The sequence below is a fragment of the Zea mays genome, chromosome 4 (genome assembly GCF_902167145.1).
Source record: "Zea mays cultivar B73 chromosome 4, Zm-B73-REFERENCE-NAM-5.0, whole genome shotgun sequence".
In the NCBI taxonomy this organism is placed as follows: domain Eukaryota; kingdom Viridiplantae; phylum Streptophyta; class Magnoliopsida; order Poales; family Poaceae; genus Zea; species Zea mays.
In genome coordinates, this window is record NC_050099.1 from 215,222,364 (window position 1) to 215,235,664 (window position 13,301).

Sequence of the window (13,301 nt, forward strand, 5' to 3'; positions counted from 1 at the left end):
ACCTAGCACGCATCGCACGACTGTCCTCTTTACGAAAAACCTAGAGTTCTGCTTCCTCACACAAGCACACACATATCCACATATCATCGCATTAGCATAACACCAACAAAAATCATTTCATCATACATCGAACACAACTACGACGATAATTATCTAACCAAACCATTCATTAACTAAATAGCCGGAGAAACGACTTGGCTCATGACTTGATTTTTAGCAAGAACGATGACGGCCACCAGTTCGAGCATATCATCGAACATGTGACAGGTACCCCACTAAAACCTTCTTCTCCTTATCTAAATCTTCCGGGATTTACCTCTACCACCAACACACACAAACATACACAATTAATACTCAAACATAGGCACTGGTGAGGAATAAACATAGCGCAAGCAGCTGGTCTCACCAGGGTTGCAAAGGTCCAACGTGCTGCTGTTGTACCTAGGCGCCATGCATCAAGCATAGGGGAAACTCGGCCATGGGGAAAGTGCTGGCATGGGAAAGGCAGCCAGTCGAGAGGGGCTAGGGTTGGAGAGGGAAGGAGATGGGAGAGGGGCTATCCATGGCAACAAAAGAGGGGGCTGGCGTCCACACCATGGGAAGGAGCAAGGAGGACGCTGGACAGAGGGCAGGGGCGAGCTTCAGGGAGGAGCGTCGGCCACCAGGAAACAGGAAGCAGGGTCGCGCGCTAGGATGGATGCCGAGCAGATCTTGGAAGCCATGGAAGGTGAGGCCGTCGGCCATGGGGAGGGAGGAGGGAGGGACGACCGTGGGGAGCTGCAGGGAAGGAGCTCGGCTGGGCGAGCGTCGCGCGGGGAAGAGAGTGGCCTGCGTGAAGGGAGCAGCGGCCATGGCGAGGTAGAGATCCGGTCGTCTAGGGAGAGAGAGGAGATGGACGCGAGATCGTGGAGAAGGATGAGGCTGAGGAAAACAGTGGCGGATGAATTTTCTAGAGACGCATACGTGCACAAGATAAGGATTAGTTGGAGATGGACATGTAGAGGCAAGAAAATTCAGATTTTCCCTTCTCTCTTTTCTATACAAATATACACAGATAAATACAATTTCAGCAAATAGGATTTTGAAGATGCATTGGGTGTGAGACGGCCTCCGGCGGCGGTGATTCTTGGGGTTCGGAGTCCATGATTATTGGGCGGCGGTGGTCGTTCCCGAGGGAGGCATTGGGTGTGTATGGTGAGAAGGTGTCACGGGATGGAAACAAAATGATAGCGATTTGTATATATCATCAACTCAAGGTGATTTCACTATTTACTACATTTTTCATATACGTCTTATCAGACTATCATGTGAAGACGGTTCCATATTTATAAGTGTCTAGTATACTCACTAACATCTATGACGGTTCTTATAGTCTAGACGACTCTAATAGTATTCTTATTTGAGATGGTTTCATATATAGAAGTGTCTCAAATGCTTATTGTCATCTAAGACAGTTGTTAAAGTAGGGATGACTCAAATACTATCCTTATTTGAGACAGTTTATAATAAAAACATGTCTTAAATCAATATAAGACATTTGTTACAACGTAACTGTCTCAAAAAACTTTTCCAATTAAGACGGATTTCAAAACAATTGTCTTATCTTACTCAACATCGTATGATATAAGACACTTCTATAAAATGTACTTATATGAGTCTTTAATGGTGTGTCTTAAATAGTCATATATGTAGTAGTGTTACATAAATTTCTATACCGTGTAGTATAATTAGTATCAGTATATATCATAAATTGGTCATGACGAGCCTAGCTGCATGGTTGTTAGAGCGATCCTATATTTATGGAGGAAATAAAGCATTAAATATATGATTTTTGTTCCATGCATGCCAATTTATTTTCTTTTATCGCACATTTTTTGGCATCTTAATTTTGTTCGCATACAGGAGGTAATAAATATTTACGTAGTGTATCAAATTGCATAAATATCTTCAACGTGTATGATAATTAGTATTAGTATATATCATAAATTGGTCCTCATGAGCCTAACTGCATGGCTGTTGCACCGATTCTATATTTATGGAGAAAATAAAGTATTTAAAATAGAAATTAGTACACATCTTTTTTCTTAAATTTACGCACATGCAGGGAACACATGACTTCCTATTTTTTGTGCGCACATACGTGGGGTGGAGGACACACCCTACAACTTGACTTGGGGTGTGGGTGGGCACGCCGGCCTAGACCAGGTCGCAGGGATGGTCGGTCAAGGCTAACTATTTGAAGCCCAGGGCTCCTAATATATCTTTCATATATATATATATATATGAAAATTCAAGTTTGTTTGAAAATATGAAAAAGGCGGGAAAATTTCCACTGACGGCTAAATAAAGAAAATCGTCAGTGGAAAGTGTATTTCCATTAGCGATTTTATTAAGCAAACCGTCAGTAGAATTTTATTTCCACTTGCTGTTGTCTTTACCAACCACTAGTATAAATGATATTTTCACTGATAGTTTCTTTAAGAAAACTGCTAGTGAAAATAGCATTTTCAATGACAGTTCCTAACAACTGTTAGTGAAAATGCCGATTTTCACTGGTCTAGCATTGGCGGCACTGAAAAACACTAATAGAAATAGCTCTGTAGAGCTTCTTTGTACTTAGTGAAAGCCGCCACATGTTTTACTTGAGGTGAAAAGTGCAAAAAGAAAAGGTGGAGATGTAACAAAAGCAGAGGAGATGTGCCATTTTATGCTACAAAAGCACAAATCATTTAGGCACCCGTTGACCATAGATCCACCGCTCACCGCAATCTTGCGGCAGGGCACACACCAACACATTTGTATGACGCGTACATTCCACACACACGTTAATTAAACTACACACTTAAGACTTAGCAACCTACATAAGTACAAGCCCCGCCCGTACCGTATAACCACAAGATTAACTTGACGACTGTGAATTAATATTTATTTAGGCTCTCGCTGAGTCGCTGCTAGGTCATCACTTGGTCGTCGTCGTGGCCATGGCTTCAAATCTGGGCGCCTTAGGCTGGAACTTCTGCTTGACGTACACCTCCATGTAGTTGCCGAACACGAAGCTCGGGTAGTCGTCGTCGCCGACCCCTGCGGCGGGGATCGCCGGAGCGATGGTGGCCAGGCGCGCTGGGTTGTAGAAGGAGGCGATGGAGCGCCGGTTGCCGTCGCGGGTCGCCAGGATGCGGTGCCATGCGCTCTTGTACCGGCCATTGCTCAGCACCTGTCAATGCAATCCCTTCTCGTTAGTCACAAGTCACATGAAAAGGTAGTACTACGGTAGTACATGTCAACAACCAAACTAGCAAAGCTAAGGTTTTGACATTCTATGTTTCATAAGGAATTCATGGATCTTGACGAATCAGACAAGGCCACAGCAAACGAAATCCTGACATGATTTGTTTGACCGATACGCAGGAGTATATTATTTTTATGGGTCATCATCAGTCAGCAATGTAAGCAAGCACTCAGGCTCATTAATTAAGCGGCTCGCTACTGATCAATTGTAATCTAATCAAGGTGAGGAGAGCGAGCGAGCTCCGAAGTCCACCGTCCCATGCATGCATTATTCAACGGCATATATTATTATATATATAAGCTAGGTAAGGGAATAGTAGTGGAAGAATATGATGAGCGTACCTCGATCTGGTCGCCGGTGTTGATGACGATGGCGTTCTCGAGGGGCTGGACGTCGACCCAGCTGCCGTCCGGAAGCTGCGCCTGCAGGCCGCCGAAGCGGTCATCCTGGAACAGAAGGATGAGGCCGCCGGCGTCGGTGTGCGCGCGCAGGCCGTCGATGAGGTCCGGCCGCGGGCACGGCGGGTAGTGGCTGACCTTGGTGCCGTAGAAGGGCTCGAACTCGCCGTCGTTGCTGAAGGCCTTCCTGATGTGGCCCTCCTCCAACCCCAGCAGCTCCTCCATCACGCCCAGCATCTTCTCCGCCAGCTTCTTCAGCTCCCTGCGGTACTCCATCATCGTCTCCCTGCATGCGCGCGCACCACACGCGTCAGCAGTCAGCACAAAAGGTTAACCAAAAACTGAAACTAAAGCACGGAAGCAATTTAGAATCATGCATGCATGCGTGGAATGGAACTCTCACTTGAAGGCGGGAGGGTTGGAAGGCCATGGCAGGTCGTCATGGAGGGTGAAGACGTCCTCCCAGTCCATGTCCTTTATCTTCCTCGCGGGGAGGCCGTCCTCGATCTCCTTGTCCACGAGCTCTGTGAGCGCCTTCACCGCGGGGTTGGAGTCCTTGAACGCCTCGTCCCGCAGCTTGTAGGAGTCGCTGCACACCTTCTTCACCCGCTCCAGCAGGTCGTCGGAGATGCCGGTGTTCACCAGCTGGAAGAACCCCACGTGCTCGAACCCGGCAGCGAGGGCCGCCATGGTCTCGGCCCTCTCAGGGCCGTCCAGCTTGGAGAAGTCAATCACCGGGATCGCCATACCGTCGCAAGCGGTAGCTCCTTGGGGTAATTGGCTCGCTTTATATTGATCGATTGACGATGACAATGGTGAGAGCTCCGGATCGGAGGCACAAGAACAAGGGATTAGCAGAAGTGGTGCAGTGGATATTGGATGGTGGTGGAGGCTGTGTAGCCCCTGAGCCTTTTATAGCTGAACAAGTTAGGTGTCAAATAATTGTTTATTTTGAAAGCTCAACTAATCCAATCAATCAGGGGACTGATTTACACTGGGAGCTTGGATTGGTTTGCAAGGGAACCAAGGCATGCATTGTCGTTCTGGCCGGTGTTTACTTTGGTTCTTGTGATGCGCCTTTTTTAAATATTTATTTATTTATTTATTTGTGTCATGCCGATGGCCGGCGACTTCGCGTTATTAGGGAATAAATAACAATATTTAGAGGCAGGAAGAGAACGTTCAGCCGCGTGTGCAGCTGCAGCTACAAGCAGCTATACGGCCGGTAGCTTCAACAACGATAGAGAGGGAGGGCTACTACCTCGAGGCTGTAGGACGGCTAGCGCGTGCAAACTGACTTGCTTATTGGTCACTACTGCTAGTCCATTTTTCCGAGCTAATTTGTAGCCATATATAGTATATAAGAATTGTATAGGATGATATCAACTAACCGATTCACATGGGACCTGGTCTGAAGACCCATATGTTAGAAATTTTGAGCTACTCAGCTGTTTGAAGCAGAGAAAAATTATAGGACTATTCACTACTATGAAATGATTTTACTGGACAGCCCATTTATTTAGAGAGGTGGTCAAAAAGTTTATATTCTTCAAAAATGCCATGTCAATTTCGGAGATGGTCAATTTATTTCACGACATAGTTCTGCCAATATACCAAGTGATTAACAAGAGAACTACATCTAATAATAGGTCTATTTTTAGAATAGGTCCTCTTAAATATTTTCTCTAGCTTATGTCAATAAGGGTTTGTTTGGTTCATTTGTAGGTTCTTGAAAAATCTAATTCTAGCTATAAGGTGTAAGGAGCCTACTATGAGCTGCCAATTATGAAAAAGTTAAAAGTTGTTTGGTTCAAACCGCTGTCAACTATGATAATACTGTAAGAGCATAATGGCATGACAACCTGACAGGAGGAGCGCTCATCTGGCCTCTCACACGAGTCGATTCAATAACAAACCACCACCAACAACAGAGTGGTATGTTGTGCCATGTGGGACGGCTCGCAGTGTTAGGCCCGAGCGTCGTGGATGTAATCACGCCCACTCCAGCAGTTACATGGCACCCTACATGAGCAACACATACGATAGCAACAAAGGTGATTGAAAGGGAAATAGGGTTTAACCTTTTCCAATAAATAATTTTGGTGGTTGAATGTCCAACACAAATAATTGGACTAACTAGTTTGCTCTAGATTATATAATCTACAGGTGCTAAAGGTTCAACACAAACCAATATAAAAGATCAAGTTAGGGTTCAAAAGAAAGGAGAAAAAGAAACCGAAGAGCACCATGATATGGCGCACCGGACTGTCCGGTGCACCAGGGCCTTACGACTTCAAACTCTTCACCTTCGGGTTTCTGATGGCGTGCTCCGCTATAATTCATCGGACTGTCTGGTGTGCCACCGGACTGTCCGGTGCACCAGCGGAGCAACGACTACTTCGCGCAATGGTCGACTGCAAAAGCGATGAATTCAGATGAACAGTGAAGAACAATGCGCGCAGAGTCAGAGCCGCCCGTCAGAGGGGCACCGGACAGTGAACAGTGCTTGTCCGGTGCAGCACCGGACTGTCCGGTGCCACAAGAAGACAAAGCTCCAACGGTCGAAACTGCCAGAACCCTAACGGTTGGGTGACGTGGCTGGCGCACCGGACAGTGTCCGGTGGCGCATCGGACTGTCCGGTGGCACATCAGACTGTCCGGTGCGTCCATCGATAGCAGCCTGCCCCAATGGTTGAATTGGTGGTTGGGGGCTATAAATACCTCACAACCACCTCCACTCCAACCATCCAAGCATTCATCACACTCCATTCAATACAAGAGCAAAACACAACACTCCAAGACACAAATCAAAGCCTTCGATCCGATCAAAGTCCCCAATTCAATTCTAGTCCTTAGGACTTGTGAGAGGATCGTTCTTGTGTTTCTTTGTTGCTTTTTTTGCTTGGTTGGCTTTCTTCTTCCTCATTCTTGTTCTCAAGGCACTTGTAATCAAAGCAAGAGACACCAAGTGTGTGGTGGTCCTTGCGGGGTCTAAGTGATCCGTTTGATTAAGGAGAAAGCTCATTCGGTCCATGTGATAGTTTGAGAGAGGGAAAGGGTTGAAAGAGACCCAGTCTTTGTGACCACCTCAACGGGGACTAGGTTCTTTGGAACCGAACCTCGGTAAAACAAATCACCGTGTCATCCGCTTTATTTTCTTGGTTGATTTGTTTTCCTCTCTCTCGGACTCGGTTTTTATTCTAACGCTAACCCCGGCTTGTAGTGTGTTTAAAGTTGTAAATTTCAGTTTCCGCCTATCTACCCCCCTCTAGGCGATTTTCAATTGGTATCGGAGCCAGTACATCATTAGAGTCTAACCACTCGAAGTGATGTCGGGAGGATTCGCCAAGAGGAAGATGGAAACGGGCACAAGCCACGGGAAGGCTCCATCAAAGGAATCCGGCGCCAAAGAAGGGAGGAATCACCTCCACGAGTCAAGTCGCATCGGAGTGGCGACAAGAAGAAGAAGATAAAGAAGGTGGTCTACTACGAGACCGATTCTTCGTCGCCATCCACCTCCGGCTCCGACGCTCCATCCGTCACTTCTAAGCGCCATGAGCACAAGAAGTTTAGTAAGATCCCCTTACGCTATCCCCGCTTTCTAAACGCACTCCTTTACTTTCCGTCCCATTAGGCAAACCACCGGTTTTTTATGGTGAAGATTATTGTATGTGGAGTGATAAAATGAGGCATCGCCTAACCTCACTCCACGCAAGTATACGGGATATTGTTGAGTTTGGAGCGCAGGTACCTAACGTAGGGGACGAAGATTATGATTCTGACGAAGTTGCCCAAATCCGGTACTTCAACTCCCAAGCCACCACTATACTCCTTGCCTCTATATGTCGAGAGGAGTATAATAAAGTGCAAGGGTTGAAGAGTGCAAAGGAGATTTGGGACGTGCTCAAGACCGCGCACGAGGGAGATGTGGTGACCAAGATCACCAAACGAGAAACGATCGAGGGGGAGCTCGGTCGTTTCGTCCTCAACCAAGGAGAGGAGCCACAAGCTATGTACAACCGGCTCAAGACCTTGGTGAACCAAGTGCGCAACCTCGGGAGCACAAAATGGGATGACCATGAAATGGTCAAGGTTATTCTTAGATCACTCGTATTTCGTAATCCCACTCAAGTTCAATTAATACGTGGTGATCCTAGATATAAGCTAATGTCTCCCGAGGTGTAACCCATGAAAGTTTGTGAGCTTTGAATTAATGATCAAAGGCTCCAAACAAATTGTCAACTTGGAGCAAGGCGGCACCTCCACACCTGAGGTGTAACCCATCGCATTCAAAGCGACGGAGGAAAAGAAAGAAGAGTCTACATCAAGTAGGCTCCCCATCGACGCCTCCAAGCTCGACAATGAGGAGATGACGCTCATCATCAAGAGCTTCCATCAAATCCTTAAGCAAAGAAGGAGGAAGAACTACAAACCCCGCTCCAAGAGGGTGTGCTACAAATGTGGTAAGCCCGGTCACTTTATAGCTAAATGTCCTATGTCGAGTGATAGTGATAGGGGCGATGACAAGAAGGGGAAGGAGAAGGAGAAGAAGAGATATTACAAGAAGAAGGGCGGCGATGCCCACGTGTATCGGGAATGGGACTCCGACATGAGCTCCACCGACTCCTCGTCCGACGAGGATGCCGCCAACATCGTCGTCAACAAAGGTCTCCTCTTCCCCAACGTCGGCCACAAGTGCCTCATGGCAAAGGACGGCAAAAGGAAGAAGGTAAAATCTAGAGCCTCCACTAAATATACAACATCTAGTGATGTGGGTAGCTCTAGTGAAGATGAGGATAATTTGCTTACCCTTTTTGCCAACCTTAACATGCATCAAAAAGAAAAATTGAATGAATTGATAGGTGCTATTCATGAGAAGGATGAACTCTTGGATAGCCAAGAGGAATTCCTTATTAAGGAAAATAAAAAGCATGTTAAGGTGAAGAATGCTAATGCTCAGGAAGTAGAGAAAAATGAAAATTCGATTAAGGAGCTTAGCATTTGCCATGACACTATTTCCAACCTTAGAACTGAGAACGCTAATTTATTCGCTAAGGTTGAGAAGTTAAATGCTTGTGATGATTCAATTACCAATCTTAAAAATGATAATGCTAGTTTAATTGCTAAGATTGATAAATTGAATGAATCAATTGCTAGCCTTAAAGCTAAGAATGATAAGTTAATTTCTAAGGCTAAAGATTTAAATGTTTGCAACGTTTCTATTTCCAATCTTAGAAATGAGAATGCTATTTTACATGCTAAGATTGATGAATTAAATACTTGCAAACCCTCTACATCTACTGTTGAACATGTTGCTACTTGTACTAGATGTAGAGATATTAATGTTGATGCTATTCATGATCACATTGCTTTAATTAAACAACAAAATGATCATATAGCTCAATTAACTGCTAAAATAAATGAGCATGAAATTGAGAATGAAAAATTTAAATTTGCTAGAAGCATGCTCTATAATGGGAGACGCCATGGCATCAAGGATGGCATTGGTTTCAAACAGGGAAGCAATGTCAAAATTAATGCCCCTAAGAATTTGTCTAGTTTTTTTAAGGGCAAGGCTCCCATGGCTCAGGATAACGAGGGTTACATTTTATATCCTGTTGGTTTCCTAAGCATAAGATTAGGACAATTCATGCTAGGAAACCTCATAATGTTTCACACCATGCTTTTATGTATAAAAATGAGGCTTCTAGCTCTAGGCAATCAACCCATGTTAAATTGCCTAAAAAGAAAACTCCTACTGCATCAAATGAATCTAATATTTCATTTAAAACTTTTGATGCTTCCTATGTGCTTACTAACAAATCAGGCAAAATAGTTGCCAAATATGTTGGGGGCAAACACAAGGGCTCCAAGACTTGTGTTTGGGTACCCAAGGTGCTTGTTTCTAACATCAAAGGACCCAAGACTGTTTGGGTACCTAAGAACAAGGCCTAAACTTGTTTTGCAGGTTTATGCATCCGAGGGCTCAAGTTGGGTTATTGATAGCAGATGCACAAACCACATGACAGGGGAGAAAAGAATGTTCTCCTCCTACGAGAAAAACGAAGATCCCCAAAGAGCTATCACATTCGGGGATGGAAATCAAGGTTTGGTCAAAGGACTTGGTAAAATTGCTATATCACCTGATCATTCTATTTCCAATGTTTTTCTTGTAGATTCTTTAGATTACAATTTTCTTTCTGTTTCTCAATTATGTAAAATGGGCTACAACTGTCTTTTTACGGATATAGGTGTTATTGTCTTTAGAATAAGTGATGATTCAGTAGCATTTAAGGGAGTATTAGAGGGTCAGCTATACTTAGTTGATTTTAATAGAGCTGAACTCGATACTTGCTTAATTGCTAAGACATTATGAGTTGGCTCTGGCATCGCCGACTAGCCCATGTTGGGATGAAGAATCTTCACAAGCTTCTAAAGGGAGAACACATTTTGGGACTAACCAATGTTCATTTTGAGAAAGATAGGATTTGTAGCGCATGTCAAGCAGGGAAGCAAGTTGGTACCCACCATCCACACAAAAACATAATGACAACGGATAGACCTCTGGAGCTACTCCACATGGATCTATTCGCGCCGATAGCTTATATAAGCATCGGCGGGAGTAAGTATTGTCTTGTTATTGTGGATGATTATTCTCGCTTCACTTGGGTATTCTTTTTATAGGAAAAATCTCAGGCCCAAGAGACCTTAAAGGGATTCTTGAGACGAGCTCAAAATGAGTTCGGATTAAGGATCAAGAAGATAAGAAGCGACAACGAGACGGAGTTTAAGAACTCTCAAATAGAAGGCTTTCTTGAGGATGAGGGCATCAAGCATGAGTTCTCTTCTCCCTACACACCTCAACAAAATGGTGTAGTGGAGAGGAAGAATAGAACTCTACTGGACATGGCGAGGACCATGCTTGATGAGTATAAGACTCCAGACCAGTTTTGGGCGGAAGCAATCAACACTGCTTGCTACTCCATCAACCGGCTCTACCTCCACCGAATCCTCAAGAAAACATCATATGAACTCCTCACTGGTAAAAAGCCCAATGTTTCACATTTTAGAGTCTTTGGTAGCAAATGTTTTATTCTTGTTAAAAGAGGTAGAAAATCTAAATTTGCTCCTAAGGCTGTAGAAGGCTTTTACTTGGTTATGACTCAAACACAAGGGCATATAGAGTCTTCAACAAATCCACTGGATTAGTTGAGGTTTCTTATGATATTGTATTTGATGAGACTAATGGCTCCCAAGTGGAGCAAGTTGATCTTGATGGACTAGATGATGAAGAGGCTCCGTGCGTCGCGCTAAGGAACATGTCCATTGGGGATGTGTGTCCTAAGGAATCCAAAGAGCCTCCATAAGCACAAGATCAACCGTCATCTTCCAATCAAGCATCCCCTCCAACTCAAGATGAGGACCAGGCTCAAGATGATAAAAATGAAGATCAAGAGGACGAACCACCTCAAGTGGAGGACAATGATCAAGGGGGAGATGAAGTTGATCAAGACAAGGAAGATGATCAAGAAGTACAGGGTCAAAGACCGCCACACCCAAGAGCCCACCAAGCGATTCAAAGAGATCACCCCGTGAACTCAATTCTCAGTGACATTCATAAGGGGGTAACAACTCGATCTTGAGTCTCTCATTTTTGTGAACATTACTCGTTTGTGTCCTCTATTGAGCCATACAGGGTGGACGATGCACTAAGAGATTCAGATTGAGTGCTGGCAATGCAAGAGGAACTCAACAACTTCACGAGGAATGAGGTATGGCATTTAGTTCCACATCCTAACCAAAATGTTGTAGGAACCAAGTGGGTATTCCGCAACAAGCAAGACGAGCATGGTGTGGTGACAAGGAACAAAGCCCGACTTGTGGCCAAGGGATATTCATAAGTCGAAGGTCTGCATTTCGGTGAAACCTATGCACCAGTAGCTAGGATTGAGTCAATTCGTATATTACTTGCCTATGCTACTCACCATGGCTTTAAGCTTTATCAAATGGATGTGAAGAGTGCCTTCCTCAATGTACCAATCAAGGAAGAGGTCTATGTTGAGCAACCTCCTGGCTTTGAAGATAGTGAGTACCCTAACCATGTTTATAAACTCTCTAAGGAGCTTTATGGGCTCAAGCAAGCCCCAAGAGCATGGTATGAATGCATAAGAGATTTTCTTGTCACTAATGGCTTCAAAATCGGAAAAGCCGATCCTACTCTCTTTACTAAAACTATTGCAAAAGATTTGTTTGTATGCCAAATTTATGTTGATGATATCATATTTGGGTCTACTAACAAATCTACTTGTGAAGAGTTTAGTAGGATTAGATTCAAAAATTCGATATGTTGATGATGGGGGAGTTGAAGTATTTTCTAGGATTTCATGTCAAACAACTCCAATAAGGCACCTTCATCAGCCAAACAAAGTACATTCAAGACATACTTACCAAGTTTGGAATGAAGGATGCCAAGCCCATCAAAACACCCATGGGAACAAATGGGCATCTCGACCTCGACATGGGAGGTAAATCCGTAGATCAAAAGGTATACCGGTCGATGATAGGATCTTTACTCTATTTATGTGCATCTCGACCGGATATTATGCTTTCCGTATGCATGTGTGCAAGGTTCCAAGCCGATCCTAAGGAAGTTCACCTTAGGGCCATGAAAAGAATCATGAGATATTTAGTTTACACTCCTAAGTTTGGACTTTGGTACCCCAAGGGATCCACTTTTGATTTAATAGGATATTCAGATGCCGATTGGGCAGGTTGTAAAATTCATAGGAAGAGCACATCAGGGACTTGTCAGTTTTTGGGAAGATCCGTGGTGTCTTGGGCTTCAAAGAAACAAAACTCAGTCGCTCTCTCTACCACCAAAGCCGAGTATATTGCTGCAGGTCATTGCTGTGCGCAATTACTTTGGATGAGGCAAACCCTCAGGGACTATGGCTACAAATTGAGCAAAGTCCCTCTCCTATATGACAATGATAGTGCAATCCGCATGGCGGATAATCCCGTTGAACACAGCCGCACTAAGCACATAGACATTCGGTATTACTTTTTGAGGGATCACCAACAAAGGGGGGATATCGAGATAGCTTATGTTAGCACTAAAGAACAATTAGCTGATATCTTCACCAAGCCATTAGATGAGAAAACATTTAGCAAACTTAGGAATGAGCTAAATATTCTTGATTCTCGGAATTTTGATTGAAACATTGCACACATAGCTCATTTATATACCTTTGATCATATCTCTTTTATGTCTACGACTAATGTGTTTTCAAGTATATTTCTATGCTAAGTCATAGATTGAAAGGGAAATGGAGTCTTCGGCGAAGACAAGGCTTCCACTCCTCTCTATCGGTATCATTTACCCTTCGCCATCACTCCACACCACTCTCCAAAATTGGTGTAATCTTCACTCACATTTCATTTACCAATGAAAGAGAAAGTTAATAGGGCTCACAAAAGTCTTCGTTTTTGGCGATTAATGCCAAAGGGTGAGAGAGTATTAGCCCAAAGCAAAAGGACCGCATCACCACCTTTCAAAATTTTTCAATTGATATATTTTGGTATGTTTACCTTCAAGAGTTTTTCAAATTGGTATC

At 44.1% G+C, this 13,301-nt stretch overlaps 1 protein-coding gene across 2 annotated transcripts; it reads right to left on the reverse strand.

Annotated features, from left to right (window-relative positions):
* Positions 1-2,584: 2,584 nt before the first annotated feature.
* LOC100280566 (1-aminocyclopropane-1-carboxylate oxidase) lies at positions 2,585-4,568 on the reverse strand. 2 transcript variants are annotated; one of them, NM_001408117.1, is made up of 4 exons: positions 4,091-4,568; positions 3,826-3,973; positions 3,631-3,735; positions 2,585-3,214 (listed from the first exon to the last, which is right to left on the reverse strand). In NM_001408117.1, exons 1-4 carry the CDS (start codon positions 4,432-4,434, stop codon positions 2,960-2,962), a joined length of 852 nt encoding a protein of 283 aa, NP_001395046.1. In that variant the 5' UTR covers positions 4,435-4,568; the 3' UTR covers positions 2,585-2,959. The 2 variants fall into 2 exon arrangements, with proteins under 2 accessions (NP_001395046.1, NP_001146957.1); NM_001153485.2 differs by having other exon boundaries at positions 3,631-3,973.
* Between the last annotated feature and the right edge of the window lie 8,733 nt (positions 4,569-13,301).

What these genes read in the sequence shown, in the direction of transcription:
- LOC100280566 (NM_001153485.2), bottom strand. Translation starts at nt 4,434, where the DNA reads ATGGCGATCCCGGTGATTGACTTCTCCAAGCTGGACGGCCCTGAGAGG. An exon ending in TCCAACCCTCCCGCCTTCAA is followed by an intron (nt 3,974 to 4,090) that starts GTGAGAGTTCCA and finishes GCGCGCATGCAG; the next exon opens with GGAGACGATGATGGAGTACC. An exon ending in ACACCGGCGACCAGATCGAG is followed by an intron (nt 3,215 to 3,630) that starts GTACGCTCATCA and finishes TTGCATTGACAG; the next exon opens with GTGCTGAGCAATGGCCGGTA.